At 39.4% G+C, this 16,702-nt stretch overlaps 1 protein-coding gene across 4 annotated transcripts in view; it reads left to right on the forward strand.

Moving 5' to 3' along the window:
* IFT80 (intraflagellar transport 80) overlaps positions 1 to 16,702 on the forward strand; it is a 127,748-nt gene that overhangs the window by 45,872 nt on the left and 65,174 nt on the right. For all 4 annotated transcript variants that reach the window (XM_041731667.1, XM_041731666.1, XM_041731668.1 and 1 more), the window contains 2 exons: positions 3,695 to 3,784; positions 4,509 to 4,646. In XM_041731667.1, coding sequence (XP_041587601.1) covers positions 3,695 to 3,784; positions 4,509 to 4,646 — 228 coding nt within the window. The remainder of the gene's footprint in view (positions 1 to 3,694; positions 3,785 to 4,508; positions 4,647 to 16,702) is intronic.

The following is a 16,702-nucleotide window of genomic DNA, read 5'->3' on the forward strand; positions in this document are numbered from 1 at the left end:
TACAGCAATTTGGTAGTGTGGCAGGATACAAAATCAATGCCCAGAAATCAGTGGCATTTCTATACACTAACAATGAGACTGAAGAAAGAGAAATTAAGGAGTCAATCCCATTTACAATTGCACCCCAAAGCATAAGATACCTAGGAATAAACCTAACCAAAGAGGTAAAGGATCTATACCCTAAAAACTATAGAACACTTCTGAAGGAAATTGAGGAAGACACAGAGAGATGGAAAAATATTCCGTGCTCATGGATTGACAGAATTAATATTGTGAAAATGTCAATGTTACCCAGGGCAATTTACACGTTTAATGCAATCCCTATCAAAATACCATGGACTTTCTTCAAAGAGTTAGGACAAATTATTTTAAGATTTGTGTGGATCAGAAAAGACCCCGAATAGCCAGGGGAATTTTAAAAAAGGAAAACCATATCTGGGGGCATCACAACGCCACATTTCAGGTTGTACTACAAAGCTGTACTGGCACAATGTGGTACTGGCACAAAAACAGACACATAGATAATGGAACAGAATAGAGAATCCAGAAGTGGACCCTGAACTTTATGGTCAACTAATATTCGATAAAGGAGGAAAGACTATCCATTGGAAGAAAGACAGTCTCTTCAATAAACGGTGCTTGGAAAATTGGATGTCCACATGCAGAAGAATGACCACTCTCTTTCACCATACACAAATATAAACTCAAAATGGATGAAGGATCTAAATGTGCGACAAGATTCCATTAAAATCCTAGAGGAGAACGCAGGCAACACCCTTTTTGAATTTGGCTACAGTAACTTCTTACAAGATACATCCACAAAGGCAAAAGAAACAAAAGCAAAAATGAACTATTGGAACTTCATCAAGAAGCTTTTGCATAGCAAAGGATACAGGTCAACAAAACTAAAAGACAACCTACAGAATGGGAGACGATATTTGCAAATGACATATCAGATAAAGTGTTAGTTTCCAAGATGTATAAAGAACTTATTCAACTCAACAGCAAAGAAATAAACAATCCAATCATGAAATGGGCAAAAGACATGAACAGACGTCTCACAGAGGAAGACATAAACATGGCCAACACACACATGAGAAAATGCTCTGCTTCACTTCCCATCAGGGAAATACAAATCAAAACCACAATGAGATACCACCTCACATCAGTGAGACTAGGGAAAATTAACAAGGCAGGAAACCACAAATGTTGGAGAGGATATGGAGAAAAGGGAACCCCCTTACACTGTTGGTGGGAATGTGAACTGGTGCAGCCACTCTGGAAAACTGTGGGAGGTTCCTCAAAGAGTTAAAAATAGACCTGCCCTATGACCCAGCAATTGCACTGTTGGGGATTTACCCCAAAGATACAGATGCAATAAAACGCTGGGATACCTTCACTCCGATGTTTCTAGCAGCAATGTCCACAATAGCCAAACTGTGGAAGGAGCCTCGGTGTCTGTCGAAAGATAAATGGATAAAGAAGATGTGGTTTATGTATACAATGGAATATTACTCTGCCATTAGAAATGACAAATACCCATCATTTGCTTCAATGTTGATGGAACTGGAGGGTATTATGCTGAGTGAAATAAGTCAATCAGAGAAGGTCAAACATTTTATGTTCTCATTCATTTGGGGAATATAAATAATAGTGAAAGGGAATAGAAGGGAAGGGAGAAGAAATGGGTAGGAAATATCAGAAAGGGAGAGAGAACATAAAGACTCCTAACTCTGGGAAATGAACTAGGGGTGGTGGAAGGGGAGGAGGGCGGGGGGTGGGGGTGAATGGGTGACTGGCACTGAGGGGGGCACTTGACGGGACAAGCACCTGGTGTTATTCTGTATGTTGGCAAATTGAACACCAATAAAAATAAATTTATTATTGAAAAAAAGAAAATAAAAAAAAAGAAATAGAAGACATGAACAGACATTTCTCCAAAGAAAACCTAGAAATGCTAACAGACACATGAAAAGATGCTCAACATCACTCATCATCAGGGAATTACAAATCAAAACCAGAATGAGATACTACCTCACACCAATCAAAGTGGCTAAATTGAACAACTCAGGAAATAACATGTTGGTAGGAATGCAAGCTGATGCAGCTACTCTAGAAAACAGTAAAGTGGTTCCTCAAAAAGTTAAAAATAGAACTGCTCTATGATCCAGCAATGCACTACTAAGTATTTATTCAAAGGATACAAAAAGAGTGACTCAAAGGGGCATATGCACCCCAATGTTTATAGCAGCAATGTCTACAATAGCCAAAATATGGGAATAGCCTAAATGCCCATCAGCTGATGAAAGGGTAAAGAAAATGTGGTATATATATATATATATGTATATATATATATATATATATATAAAATGTGATATATATGTATAATATATACAATGGAATACTACCATCAAAAAGAGTGAAATATTGCCATTTGCAATGACGTGGATGGAACTAAAGGGTATTATGCTAAGTGAATAAGTCAGAGAAAGACAAATACCATATGATATCATTCATATGAGGAATCTAAGAAACAAAATAGGTGAACATAGAGGAAGGGAAGGAAAAATAAGATAAAAACAGAGAAGGAGGCAAACCATAAGAGACTCTTAACTATAGGGAATAAAACTGAGGGTTTCTGGAGGGGGGGTGGTTGGGGGGATGGGGTCACTGGGTGATGGGCATTAAGGAGGGCACTTGATGTAATGAGTGTTGGGTTATATGCAAGTGATGAATCACCAAATTCTACTCCTGAAATTAATACTACACTATGTGTTAACTAATTTGAATTTAAGTAAAATCTTGAAATTAAAAAGAAAAAGGAACAGTAGGTTGGGAATTGTCTATAGAGAGCCTTTAACATGGTTTACTCTTTGATGTGAAGTTAATTGGCTTAGACATTAAAACATACCTATGGTCTTCAAAGAAAATTAATTGTTTTTCAGTTATACTATTCTGCCTAAACATGGTAAAATTCATGTGCTAAATGAATTGATTGTATTTAAAAGCAAGAAGGGATCCATGCTTACATTCTAGATTGCCAGTTTCTGGGTAATAGATATATGTATGCATTCTATATATATATATATGTATAGAATATGTACATATCTGTGGAAAACATCCTTTTGTTATATGGTAAATGCAGCAGAGGTGTCTTACAGAGTTCAGTGACTAGAGACATGAAGGTAAAGAGAATGAGGCTTAGGATAATATGCAGAAGAGAATGAACAGAGTACTAAGGAAGATGGTTATGTGATAAAAGTTTTTTAAAAAGAAAAGAATTAGTAAATAAGAATGAAAGCATTATCTTTAATTGGATCAGCTATAAAAGAGAGCAAGATTTGGATTCAGTCCAGAGTTATCACACACACACATCAAGCTTGGAATAAATAGTTTAATAGCAAGAGATTTTCCATCTGGAGTCCAGGCAATAGAGGAGATTTATAAGGAGGTAAAGCTATATAGTAGATGTCATAATGCTAAGTGTTTTCATTACTTTAAATTAGAAATGAAACAAACAGATAAGGTTATGCATAACAGCTATGCTAGGAAGATAGGAATCTCCAAGGACAGGACAAGAGAATCATTAGAGAGGCAAAATGTCTTTTCTTAAAAACAAAAAACAAACAAAAAAAACCCCAAAACTTTTCAGTGCTCTTACAGTTATATTTAATTTCTTATTTTTTTCTCATAGTGGAAAGCTCATGATGGCATTATTCTAAAAGTAGATTGGAACTCTGTCAATGATTTAATTTTGTCTGCTGGTGAGGATTGTAAATATAAGGTATGTGATGTTTGAATATATCACCTGGCTGAAAGAATTAAATTTAGCTGAAAAGTATTTAGCATATAAGAATATTCTTCAGTCTTTCACTTTAGCAATTATCTTTTATATCTAATACTTTGGCAAATTGTTATTTTATAATTTAAAGTAGTATTTTAAGGTGTTGACTTTCTCATTGACCTATCTCACTAGCTATAGAATTTGATTTAATGAATAGGAACATAAATAAAACTCCTAGTTTTACTGACTGTTTAAATCAACTCAGTTGAAGTTTTAGAAATCAATCTTACTGATTTATTAAACATTGCTCAGCTTCAGACCAAAATAATTTATACTAAAAATAAGATTTAATATAACTGAAATTAGAGGAAATTTAATTGAAATAAATATTTATAGGGAAAGTTGATAGAACACTTACTGAGCAAAAATTTTAAGCAAAAAACTGAGTATCTCAAAACTATTGTTAAACTTAAAAGGACTCAATGTGTAGGCTATATGATTAATCAAAGATTTAGTGAAATTGGAAAATTATACAATGGTATAAATTTTTTTGAGATACTTGAGTTTTAAAGAGTACAGCTTTTGTATGATAGTAAAGACTTTAATTACTACTATTATAAAGTGATGATTTCTAAATCTTTAATTGATACCTTATTGTAGGACAAACTTGTTTGTAATAATGTGACAACCATTATAAAAGATTTTTTTAAATATACTTTTTTAGGTATGGGATAGTTATGGCCGCCCTTTGTACAATTCACTACCTCATGAGCATCCTATTACCTCAGTTGCCTGGGCTCCAGATGGAGAATTATTTGCTGTTGGATCGTTTCATACTTTACGCTTGTGTGATAAAACTGGGGTAAGCTATGACGGTGAACAACCACAGATGTGCTGTCATAAATGTGGCTATGCACAACACACCTGGTTCTCAATCTTTAAAAAATATTTTCAATGAATGTATTTGACTGCATCTTTCTGATTTGTCTTCTGAATATACTGGTTCAATCAATTCCAGATTTATGGGACCATATAAACTCTTTAAGTTCAGTTTGAAGAATGGGTACATTCTCTATTATTTGTCTTTCTGGAAATACTTATTTTAAGTATGATTTAAGATGGTGAAGTAGTTAAAGTATTAAAATTTATACCCAACCAATATGGAGAGTTCAGTTTTTAAACCTTTCTTTTAACTGTCAATATATTTAATAGAGAAATTGTTCTTGCTTGTTTTTGGTATGGAATTAGTAAATTTTTTAAATCATCATTTTAAAACCAAAGGAGTTGGGTTTTGTCAAGAATTCATGTTTGAATACATGAAGGACTTTTTTCTCACAAGAGAGTATGCCCTTCTTGATACAAATTCTGTTTAGAACCTAGGCAAATAGCCAAGCTCAACTGCATTTACCCATTATACTTGAATGAGGAGTTACTTCATCAAAGTGTTCCAGAAGCAACCGAGTGATAAGTGGGGTTACTCTGTATTATTCCTAACTAAGAGGAAATCACATAATTGTTCTGTGGCTTATTTTCCTCGAATGCAAAATAAGACAATTAATTTAGAATTATTAAAGCTTTATAAATGATCTATTAAGCTTTCTGGTTACTTGGTTTCTATCACATAAAATATGAAGTCTTTTTCCTGGCTTTAGAAGCTCTCTGAACCCTGATGCCATAAAATCCATTCAGTCTTTTTTCCTCACAACTCCCTAATTTGTATCTCTGCTCATCAGGCTCATGAATCTTCTCTGATCCTTACTAACATCCTTACTCAACTTTTCCTTTCATGGATTACTCTCACCACTGTCTTAACTGAATTCTATCCATTCTTTAAGGCCCATCTCCTGTTTGACTTCCTTTCCTGATACCTTCCATAGGTATTTCTTTTTCTAACTTCCTCTTATGTAAGGTCTTCTTTTTTAGTTATAACATCAAGATGTTCTATCACAATCTCATTTTCATCTAATTTTTCAGCAATGATTCTAAGTCTATAGACTGTTATTCATTCTTACATTTTCCACTTCCATTTATGTACATTATTATTGACTACCTAGATAGCCTGTAAGATCCCTTAGCTTAATGGTTCTCTATCATCTATATAACACAGTAGATACTCAATAATTCACTAATAAATCAATTTAAGCAAGATAATTTTAAATTGCCATATTGGGGTACCTGGATGGCTCAGTCAGTTGAGCATCTGACTCTTGGTTTCAGCTCAGGTCATGATCTCAGGGTCCTGGGATCAAGCCTCATGTTGGTTGCAAGCTCAGCAGCATTCTGCTTGAGGATTCTCTCTCTCCCTCTCCCCTCTTCCCCTGCTTGTGCATGTGTGCTCTCTTTTTCTCTTTAAAATAAATAATCTTTAAATTACAATTTTTATGGAAATACTTAAAAATTTAAGAATGTGGGCCATTGGATTAATCCAAATAACTGAACTAAAGATTTACTTCAGGGATGCCAGGGTGGGTTGAGCATCTACCTTTGGCTCAGGGTATGATCCCAGGTCCAGGGATCGAGTCCTGCATCGGGCTCCCTGCAAGGGGCCTGCTCCTCCCTCTATGTCTCGCCTCTCTCTCTCTCTGTGTCTCTCATGAATAAATAAATAAAATCTTTAAAAATAAATAAAGTTTTATTTCATTAAACACCAAACCTATTATTAGAATGTTAACTATTCTGGAAAAGGATTTTCTTTTACCTTATTTCATTGAATAGACTGAAGACATTGTAATAATTTTTTAAGGACTTGAGATTAACATTTATATATATTTTTTTCTTTTATTCAATAGACATCATATGTATATTATTCATCAGAGTATTTTAGAAACTGGGGGGGATAGAGAGATGTAAAGATTTTTTTTTAAATTTTTTTTTATTTATGATAGTCACAGAGAGAGAGAGAGAGAGGCAGAGACACAGGCAGAGGAAGAAGCAGGCTCCATGCACCGGGAGCCCGACGTAGGATTCGATCCCGGGTCTCCAGGACCGCGCCCTGGGCCAAAGGCAGGCGCCAAACCGCTGTGCCACCCAGGGATCCTGATGTAAAGATTTTTACTCAAGTTGTTGACAATCTAGTAGAGAATCAGGCTATAAGACTCATAGTACAATCTGATAAATGCTATACAGGAGGTTTATTTTATGCAAGCACTGTGAAGGTGTGGCAGAGCTTAATTCTGCCTGTGAATATTGACTGGAGAGCTGAAGCTTGAAGAATTAGTAGTTCTTTAAGGAGAAAAGTTGGGGGAAGAGAGTTGCAGTCAGAAGGAACTTTTGGGTATCCATGTATGGTACCTTTGTGCAGAAAAGATGCTCTTGGACCAGATCTGTGTTTGCCACGTAAGAGAGTCTAGCTTTTAAAAACCAAATTACTGCGACACCTGGGTGGCTCAGCAGTTGAATGTCTGCTTTCAGCTCAGGGAGTGATCTTCGGTCCCGGGATCGAGTTCCACATCTGGCTCCCTGCGAGGAGCCTGCTTCTCCCTCTGCCTGTGTCTCTGTGTCTCATGAATAAATGAATAAAATCTTTTAAGAAAAAAAAATCGAATTACTTTCTTTGAAGCACTCTTAAAAGTTGCTATAGGGTAGAAAGGAGGTAAGGGGGTTGAGCCTCCTGGTCATCTCCAATGGCAACCAGAAAAGCTCTGCATTAATCAGTTTTATTGTTTAAGCATCCAGTATAAGATTTCCTTTGAATAGCTGAAACAGTCAAATTGGAAAACTGGTGTGTTAGTGATTAGAAAGCCATGGATGGTGGCTAGTAACATGGTAATATTCAAATATTGGAAATATTGCTTTGGTATCAAAGGAACTGTGGTACAAGAGAGGGAACAGAACATGTAAAGGCAAGGAATTAGTCTGTTAGAAAAATTAAAAGTTTGGATTTTATCCTCAGGCAGTAGTGAGCCACTGGTCCATTTTAAGTAGTGACCTTATTAGATTTTGCATTTTTAGGGACGTGTACTCTGAGGTCAGCAGGATTAGAGGGACAGTAGACTGTAGGCAGGATGGCTAAATAGAGGCTTTTGCAGAGTACAAGTAAGTGATGTTGTCCTGAATAATAGGGAATAGCAGTGGGGATGGGAAGAAGTGGGCAGGTTCAGGAGATAAACTCTTGCTATAAACAGTGGGAAGAGGGAGGCCTGGGTGGCTCAGCAGTTGAGCGTCTGCCTTTGGCCCAGGATCCGGGATCAAGTTCTGCATCGGGCTCCTTGCCAGGAGCCTGCTCTTCCCTCTGCCTGTGTCTCTGCCTTTCTCTCTGTGTGTGTCTCTCATGAATAAATAAATAAAATCTTTTGAAAAAATAAGTGGGAGGAGTCAAGAATAATTACCTGGATTTCAATTTGAATACCTTACTGTCTGGGTTGCTGGCCTGAGGATAGCATCTTATGGTGTGGTATAATTTTTTTTTTTTTAAGACACATATATGTAGTGTCATGATCAGACTATTATATTTAGCAATCAAAAGCATGGGTGCAAAAAAAAATCTACATTAAAACCCTTTGTTGTAATGCTTTACGCTTTCCACAGAACAGAAACTAAAATAACCTGTTATACAATTAGTCACAAATACAGTCCTCAAGTTTTTTGCTCATACACATGAGTATTGTCTAAAACATGTCTTCTTTGTAGCAGCTAGGCCCTGCCACCACTGTGCTTGGCTGAGTTCACAAATTTGGTGTAACCTGTAGCTCCCTGGCACTTCTCTGGCTCTCCTCTCCTGCTAAGCTTTGTTTCCTGGCAGTATTAAAACCTTCTGCCACTGCCATAGCTGCTGCTGCAGCTGGAACTGCCATAGCCACCTTGGTTTTGTGGTTCAGCAAAGTATTGGCCTCCACCACCATAGGGGCCAGAGCTTCTGCCTCCAAAATTTCCTCTTTTCATGGGTCCAAAATTTGAGGATTGATTGTTTTCATTGCCAAAATCGTTATAGCTTTCACCACCTCCAAAGTTCCTTCTATCATTACCAAATCTGTTATAGCCATCCCTACTGCCACCCTGTCCACCACCACCTCGACTGCCACTGAAGCCACCTCAACCACTGAAGTTCCCTCCATGACCAAAGTTGTTATTCCCACCCAAACCACCTCCATAACCACCACCAAAGTTTCCAGAACCACTTCGGCCTCTTTGGCTGGATGAAGCTCTAGACACCTCTTGCTTCCATAGGGCTTTCCTTACTTCACAGTTGTGACCATTCACAGTATGGTATTTTTTTTTTAAATTTATTTATTTACGAAAGAGAGAGAGAGAAAGAGAGAGGCAGAGACACAGGCAGAGGGAGAAGCAGGCTCCATGCAGAGAGCCTGACGTGGGACTCCACCCTGGGACTCCAGGATCACACCCTGGGCTGAAGGCGGTATTAAACCACCGAGCCACTCGGGCTACCCTATTCATAGTATGGTATTTTTGAATGACAGTCTTGTCTACAGAGTCATGGTCATCAATGTCACAAAGCAAAACCTCTCTTTTTGCCACTGCCTCGGTCAGTCATGATCTCAATCACTTCAATTTTCCCATACTGTTCAAAATAATCTCTTAGATGATGCTCTTCAGTGTCTTCTTTAATGCCACCAACAAAAAGCTTTTTCACAGTTAAGTGGGCACCAGGTCTTTGAGAATCTTCTCTTGAGACAGTCCTCTTTGGTTCCACAACTCTTCCATTCACCTTGTGTGACCTTGCATTCATAGCTGCATCCACCTCCTCCACGGTGGCATATGTGACAAACCCAAAGCCTCTGGAGCGCTTGGTATTTGATCTCATTACCACATAGTCCGTAAGCGTTCCCCATTGCTCAAAATGGCTCTTCAGACTTCCATCAGTTTTTTCAAAGCTCAATGAAGAGCTTCTGCAGCTGCTCAGGCTCTTTGGGAGACTCTGACTTAGACATGACGGTGGTGGGAGGGGAGACTTTAACGATGCTTACTCGGTGGCGTCCAGGGGCAGAAAAGTGGTGTGATATAATTTGTACTGGCTTTGTGTGATATAATTTTATTGGATCCCTGTGCGGTCATTACAACGATATATCAAATTACCTAAATTTCAGTGTTCATAAGTATCACCTGGGTATTGCTAAACTATATATTCTGGGGTCCCTATTTATAATGTGATAAACCAAAATCTCAGTAGAATGAGGTCCAAGGAGTTGTATTTTTAAGAAGTTCCCTGGTTACCTTTATTAGGTGGTCCTCAGACCACACTTCAGGGAATATTTAAGTAAAACGTGTAAGATGTTTGATTATTCCTTCTGAGTTCTGAAAGTGTTAATGCTTGGCCTGTTATAGAACAAATGCTTTATTTTTGGAGGTGAAAGAAGAAATGATAATGAAGATGATACCAAAAGAGTAGTCTAATTGAAAAGACTAAGTTTTTTAAAAAAAATTCATGTAACTTATTCTTCTGATTCTTCTTTAGCATCTGTCTCATTTAAAATTACTTTGGGGATATAATATTTTGTCTCTCTCATAATCTGTAACTTAAATTGTGTAATTACTAGTAGTCATCATTTACCCAGGGGCTATTCCGTGGCCAAATTTCAGTATTAGATATGTAAAAATCTAGTTTTCAAGAATAATCTATACTCTTTATCATTTTGCTATTGGGAAAAAGTTTATAGTATATGAATAATGTATGTGATTATATTGTCTCCTAATTTTCTAAACTAACCCAGAATAACTAGTTGTAAATACCATTGGAGTTTTTATATTCATTGAATTGTCAATGGGAATTCAGTGGATTTGTTTTTATTTTTGCCTTGCATATTTTCACAAAAATTATTTGGAACCCTTTTATGCAATCATTACATGTTTCTTGAGGAATAATTTTCTTTCCTAAGGTATAAATGCTGTAAGCATTTTGAGTCAAAACCAAATTACCTGTATAAGTACTTTCTGCACATCTTAAAAAAAAAAAAAATGCCAAGTCTCTGTCTCTCTCTCTCAAATAAAATTTAAAAAAAAGAAAGAAAAGAAAAATGGGTGTCTGGGTGGCTCAGTTGGTTAGGCATCTATCTTCAGCTCAGGTCATGATCTTGGGGTCCTGGGATTGAGCCCCGTGTTGGGCCCTCAGCTCAGTGGGGAGTCTGCTTCTCCCTCTCTCTCCTTCTATGCTCTCTCAAATAAATTAATAAAATCTAAAAAAACAAAAACAAAAACAAGTGGTCCTGTGGAGTTTATTTTCTTGTTACTAAGATAGATATTAAAGGATGGATTACACACTTATTTAATTACAGTTGCAATACATTTTACTAGGAGGTATAGGCTGTTCCTAGAAATGGGAACTAATCTATTTGGAGGATCAAGGCATTTTAGTGTGATGAAATGTAAGAAGGCAATGCTTATTGAGATTCTTCATCTTTTCTACTTAACAAGTAAGTGATATCAACTTAGAACCAAAAATTGAGGGATGATTGGGTGGCTCAGCAGTTGGGCATCTGCCTTTGGCCCAGGACATGATCCTGGAGTCCTGGGATCGAGTCCCACATCGGGCTTCCTGCATGGAGCCTGCTTCTCCCTCTGCCTGTGTCTCTGTCTCTCTCTCTGTCTTTCATGAGTAAATAAATAAAATCTTAAAAAAAAAATAACCAAAAATTTCAGTCAGCTGATATTGGATGCTTTTCTCACACATTTGTTTATCTCTTGAAAAGACCTGCTAAGGCTTCTTTTAAGAAGGAAGTAGATGTTCTCTTTAACCTGGAAATGTTACTCTTAAATGTAGCTCATTTCTTTTTTTCTCTCATAACCTGCAACTGAAAGTTTAAGTAGTAGTAATCATTTATCCAGAGCCAGAGTTTTTGGAAGAATTTCAATACTAGATGTAAGAATCTGGTCCTCAGGAATGATATGTACCCCAGCACTTACTACATATTATTAGATTTCTATTTTGAGAGCTCTTCACAAATTTTTAGTTGAATGCAGTGTTTCTTAACATTTTATTAAAAATTCTTATCTAGGCTTCCTTGACAAAAATTAGATGGTAATTTTACAAAATAAGCTTCAAAGAATGATGGTAATGTAAACTTTCTGGTTATCTGAGAAATATTAAATGTAGAAAAATACGATTTTTAAAACATTTTCTTTTAATATTTCTAGTGGAGAGGAACAAGCTCAAATGCTTGGTTGGAGGTAGCTAATGATAGATGAGGTTTTGGTTTGAATACCTTTCTTACTGTGCAAGTATGTAACTAGATTGATGACAGGAATATTGAAAAAGCTGATTTTTTAAAAAAGAATTTATTTATTTATTCATGAGAGACACAGAGAGAGAGAAAGAGAGAGGCCGAGCCACAGACAGAGGGAGGAGCAAGCTCCATGCAGGGAGCCTACCCTGGGACTCGATCTCGGGTCTCCAGGGTCAGGCCCTGGGCCGAAGGCGGCACTAAATGGCTGAGCCACCCAGGCCACCCCAGAAAAGGAGATTTTTAAATGAAAGTATAGTTGACACACAGTGTTACATTAGTTTCAAATGCGCAGCATAGAGATTTGACAAGTCCATATGTATCAGTGTGCTCACCACAAGTGTAGCTATCATCTGTCACCATACAGTACTATTATGATACTATCAACTGTATTCCCTATGATGAAAAAGCAGAAATTTTATATATTTATGAATAGATATGTTACTCTAACTCAGCTGTTATACAATAAATTTAATATTGCCATTAACTTTCATTATAAGATTAGCTATTTTTAAAAGACTCTCACTAAGCTGATATATAACCCTGGTTTCTATTTATAGCTTCTCTTTAGTCAGGCAGTTAGTTACCTATATGGATTGAGAACCCATGTCCTGCTTCACTTTTGAGGACCGTGGTTCAGATATCAGTTTCCTTTTTAAAGCCGTTGCAGTGGGATCCCTGGGTGGCGCAGCAGTTTGGCACCTGCCTTTGGCCCAGGACGCGATCCTGGAGACCCGGGATCGGGTCCCAAATCGGGCTCCCAGTGCATGGAGCCTGTTTCTCCCTCTGCCTGTGTCTCTGCCTCTCTCTCTCTCTCTCTCTCTCTGTGTGTGTGACTATCATAAATAAATTTTTTTAAAAATTAAAAAAAAAATTAAAGCCATTGCAGTGCTATTCTGGTCTGCCCTGTTTTTAACCCCAAGGCAAATTTGAAACCTAAGTGGTATTTCCTCCACACTGCAGTACAATTGTCATAGTGTTACTCTGTTGATTCTAGTGGGTTGCATGTATGGGCTGCTTGATGGGGTTCAAGAGGCTTCATACACAGACTTAAAGCTTTAACACCTTTCTGTGGCTCCCTTCTCTCCATAATCCTACTCCAACTCTTATTGAGAGGAGCTGGGTGCCTCTTTCCTGTCATTAGTGCAAACTGGGGATGGTAGAGAGGGTCCCACTTGTTGGTTTTCGCAGTGCTGATCAAGGAGGACCACTGCTTCAGTATTGTAGGGCTGGAATGGTGTACCTCATAGCCTTGGCAGCACCATGTAGGGAAGAGGAGGGGTGTGACCTCTGCTCTTTGAGTACAGGGTGGAATGATTCATAGCGTTCTATCCGCTGTCTCCACAGCATTCCATGTCTACTGGAGAGGGTGCTATGGCTTCTTTCATGGTGAGTGCCTGGAGTTAGGGTAGTTATGTCAAAAGGGTTCTAGCTTACCAGGGCCCCCTTCTACGTGGTCCTTTACCCAGAGAGAAAGGGCATTACTTGAGGCTTATTTTGTCTCATATACTACTTGGAGTTAATATTATACTATTTTGTGTAAAATATAAGAACTTTCTATCTACATAACTCCATTTATCTACCTCTCCTTTATGCTATAGTTATTATTAGTATTACATCACACAGCATGTTATAATTTTTGCTTTAAAAGTCATAATCAGGGATCCCTGGGTGGCGCAGCGGTTTGGCGCCTGCCTTTGGCCCAGGGCGCGAATATGGAGACCCGGGATCGAATCCCACATCAGGCTCCCGGTGCATGGAGCCTGCTTCTCCCTCTGCCTGTGTCTCTGCCTCTCTCTCTCTCTCTGTGACTATCATAAAAAAAAAAAAAAAAATTAAAAGTCATAATCAGAGGAGGGGCAAGATGGCGGAAGAGCAGGGTCCCCAAGTCACCTGTCCCCAACAAATTACCTAGATAACCTTCAAATCATCCTGAAAATCTACGAATTCAGCCTGAGATTTAAAGAGAGGCCAGCTGGAATGCTACAGTGAGAAGAGTTCGCGCTTCTATCAAGGTAGGAAGACGGGGAAAAAGAAATAAAGGAACAAAAGGCCTCCAAGGCGGAGGGGCCCCGAGGAGCCGGGCTGAGGCCGGGGCGAGTGTCCCCAGGACAGGAGAGCCCCGTCCCGGAGGAGCAGGAGCTGCACCGACCTTCCCCGCGGAAAGGGGCCTGCAGGGAGGTGGAGCAGGACCCAGGAGGGCGGGGATGCCCTCGGTCTCCCTGGGACACTAACAGACTCCTGCACCCGGGAGAGCGCCCCGAGCTCCCTAAGGGCTGCAGCGCGCACGGCGGGACCCGGAGCTCCGCGGAGGGGGCTGCGGGGCGGGGGCGAATCCAACAGCGCAGGCCCCGGAGCACAGGGCGCCGGGACACAGCCCAGGATCCGGCCTCCCCCGGGACAGGCAGAGGCCGGGAGGGCCCAGGACAGCGAGGACGCTCCTGCCCCGAGCTGAGCAGATCAGCGGCCCCGCCCCGGAGCCTCCAGGCCCTGCAGGCGGAGAGCCCCGGAGCTACTGTGGGAGCTGAATCCAGGTTTCCAGAGCTGCCCCCGCCACTGTGCCTTCCTCCCGGGGCCTCACGGGGTGAACAACCCCCACTGAGCCCTGCACCAGGCAGGGGCAGAGCAGCTCCCCCAAGTGCTAACACCTGAAAATCAGCACAGCAGGCCCCTCCCCCAGAAGACCAGCGACACGGACCAGTTCCAGGGGAAGTCAAGGGACTCAGAGTATACAGAATCAGAAGATACTCCCCCGTGGTTTTTGTTTTTTGGTTTTGTTTTGTGTTTTTTTTTTCTTTCTTTTTGATTTCTGATTGCTTCCCCCACCCCCTTTTTTTCACCTTTCTTTCTCTTTCTCTTTTTCTTCTCTTTTTCCCTTTTTTAATTCTTTCTCTTTTTTCTTTTTCTCTTTTCTTTCCTTCTCTCTCTCTCTTTTTCTCCTTTTCCCAATACAATTTGTTTTTGGCCACTCTGCACTGAGCAAAATGACTAGAAGGAAAACCTCACCTCGAAAGAATCAATCAGAAACAGTCCTCTCTCCCACAGAGTTACAAAATCTGGATTACAATTCAATGTCAGAAAGCCAATTCAGAAGCACTATTATACAGCTACTGGTGGCTCTAGAAAAAAGCATAAAGGACTCAAGAGACTTCATGACTGCAGAATTTAGATCTAATCAGGCAGAAATTAAAAATCAATTGAATGAGATGCAATCCAAACTAGAAGTCCTAACGGCGAGGGTTAACAAGGTGGAAGAACGAGTGAGTACCATAGAAGACAAGTTGATGGCAAAGAGGGAAACTGAGGAAAAAAGAGGCAGACAATTAACAGACCATGAAGACAGATTAAGGGAAATAAACGACAGCCTGAAGAAGAAAAACCTACGTTTAATTGGGGTTCCCGAGGGCGCCAAAAGGGACAGAGGGCCAGAATATGTATTTGAACAAATCATAGCTGAAAACTTTCCTAATCTGGGAAGGGAAACAGGCATTCAGATCCAGGAAATAGATCCTCCCCCCCCTAAAATCAATAAAAACCGTTCAACACCTCGACATTTCATAGTGAAGCTTGCAAATTCCAAAGATAAGGAGAAGATCTTTAAAGCAGCAAGAGACAAAAAGTCCCTGACTTTTATGGGGAGGAGTATTAGGGTAACAGCAGACCTCTCCACAGAGACCTGGCAGGCCAGAAAGGGCTGGCAGGATATATTCAGGGTCCTAAATGAGAAGAATATGCAACCAAGAATACTTTATCCAGCAAGGCTCTCAGGCTCTCACCAGAATGGAAGGAGAGATAAAGAGCTTCCAAGACAGGCAGGAACTGAAAGAATATGTAACCTCCAAACCAGCTCTGCAAGAAATTTTAAGGGGGACTCTTAAAATTCCCCTTTAAGAAGAAGTCCAGTGGAACAATCCACAAAAACAAGGACAGAATAGGTATCATGATGACTCTAAACTCATATCTGTCAATAGTAAATCTGAACGTGAACGGGCTTAATGACCCCATCAAAAGGTGCAGGGTTTCAGACTGGATAAAAAAGCAGGACCCATCTATTTGCTGTCTACAAGAGACTCATTTTAGACAGAAGGACACCTACAGCCTGGAAATAAAAGGTTGGAGAACCATTTACCATTCAAATGGTCCCCAAAGAAAGCAGGGGTAGCCATCCTTATATCAGATAAACTAAAATTTACCCCGAAGTCTATAGTGAGAGATGAAGAGGGACACTATATCATACTCAAAGGATCTATCCAACAAGAGGACGTAACAATCCTCAATATATATGCCCCGAATGCGGGAGCTGCCAAATATATCAATCAATTAATAACCAAAGTCAAGACATACTTAGATAATAATACACTTATACTTGGTGACTTCAGTCTAGCGCTTTCTACACTCGATAGGTCTTCTAAGCACAACATCTCCAAAGACACGAGAGCTTTAAATGATACACTGGACCACATGGATTTCACAGATATCTACAGAACTTTACATCCAAACTCAACTGAATACACATTCTTCTCAAGTGCACATGGAACCTTCTCCAGAATAGACCACATACTGGGTCACAAATCGGGTCTGAACTGATACCAAAAGATTGGGATCGTCCCCTGCATATTCTCAGACCATAATGCCTTGAAATTAGAACTAAATCACAACAAGAATTTTGGAAGGACCTCAAACACGTGGAGGTTAAGGACCATCCTGCTAAAAGATGAAAGGGTCAACCAGGAAATTAAGGAAG

This window comes from Vulpes lagopus, chromosome 17 (genome assembly GCF_018345385.1).
Source record: "Vulpes lagopus strain Blue_001 chromosome 17, ASM1834538v1, whole genome shotgun sequence".
Taxonomy (NCBI): Eukaryota; Metazoa; Chordata; class Mammalia; order Carnivora; family Canidae; genus Vulpes; species Vulpes lagopus.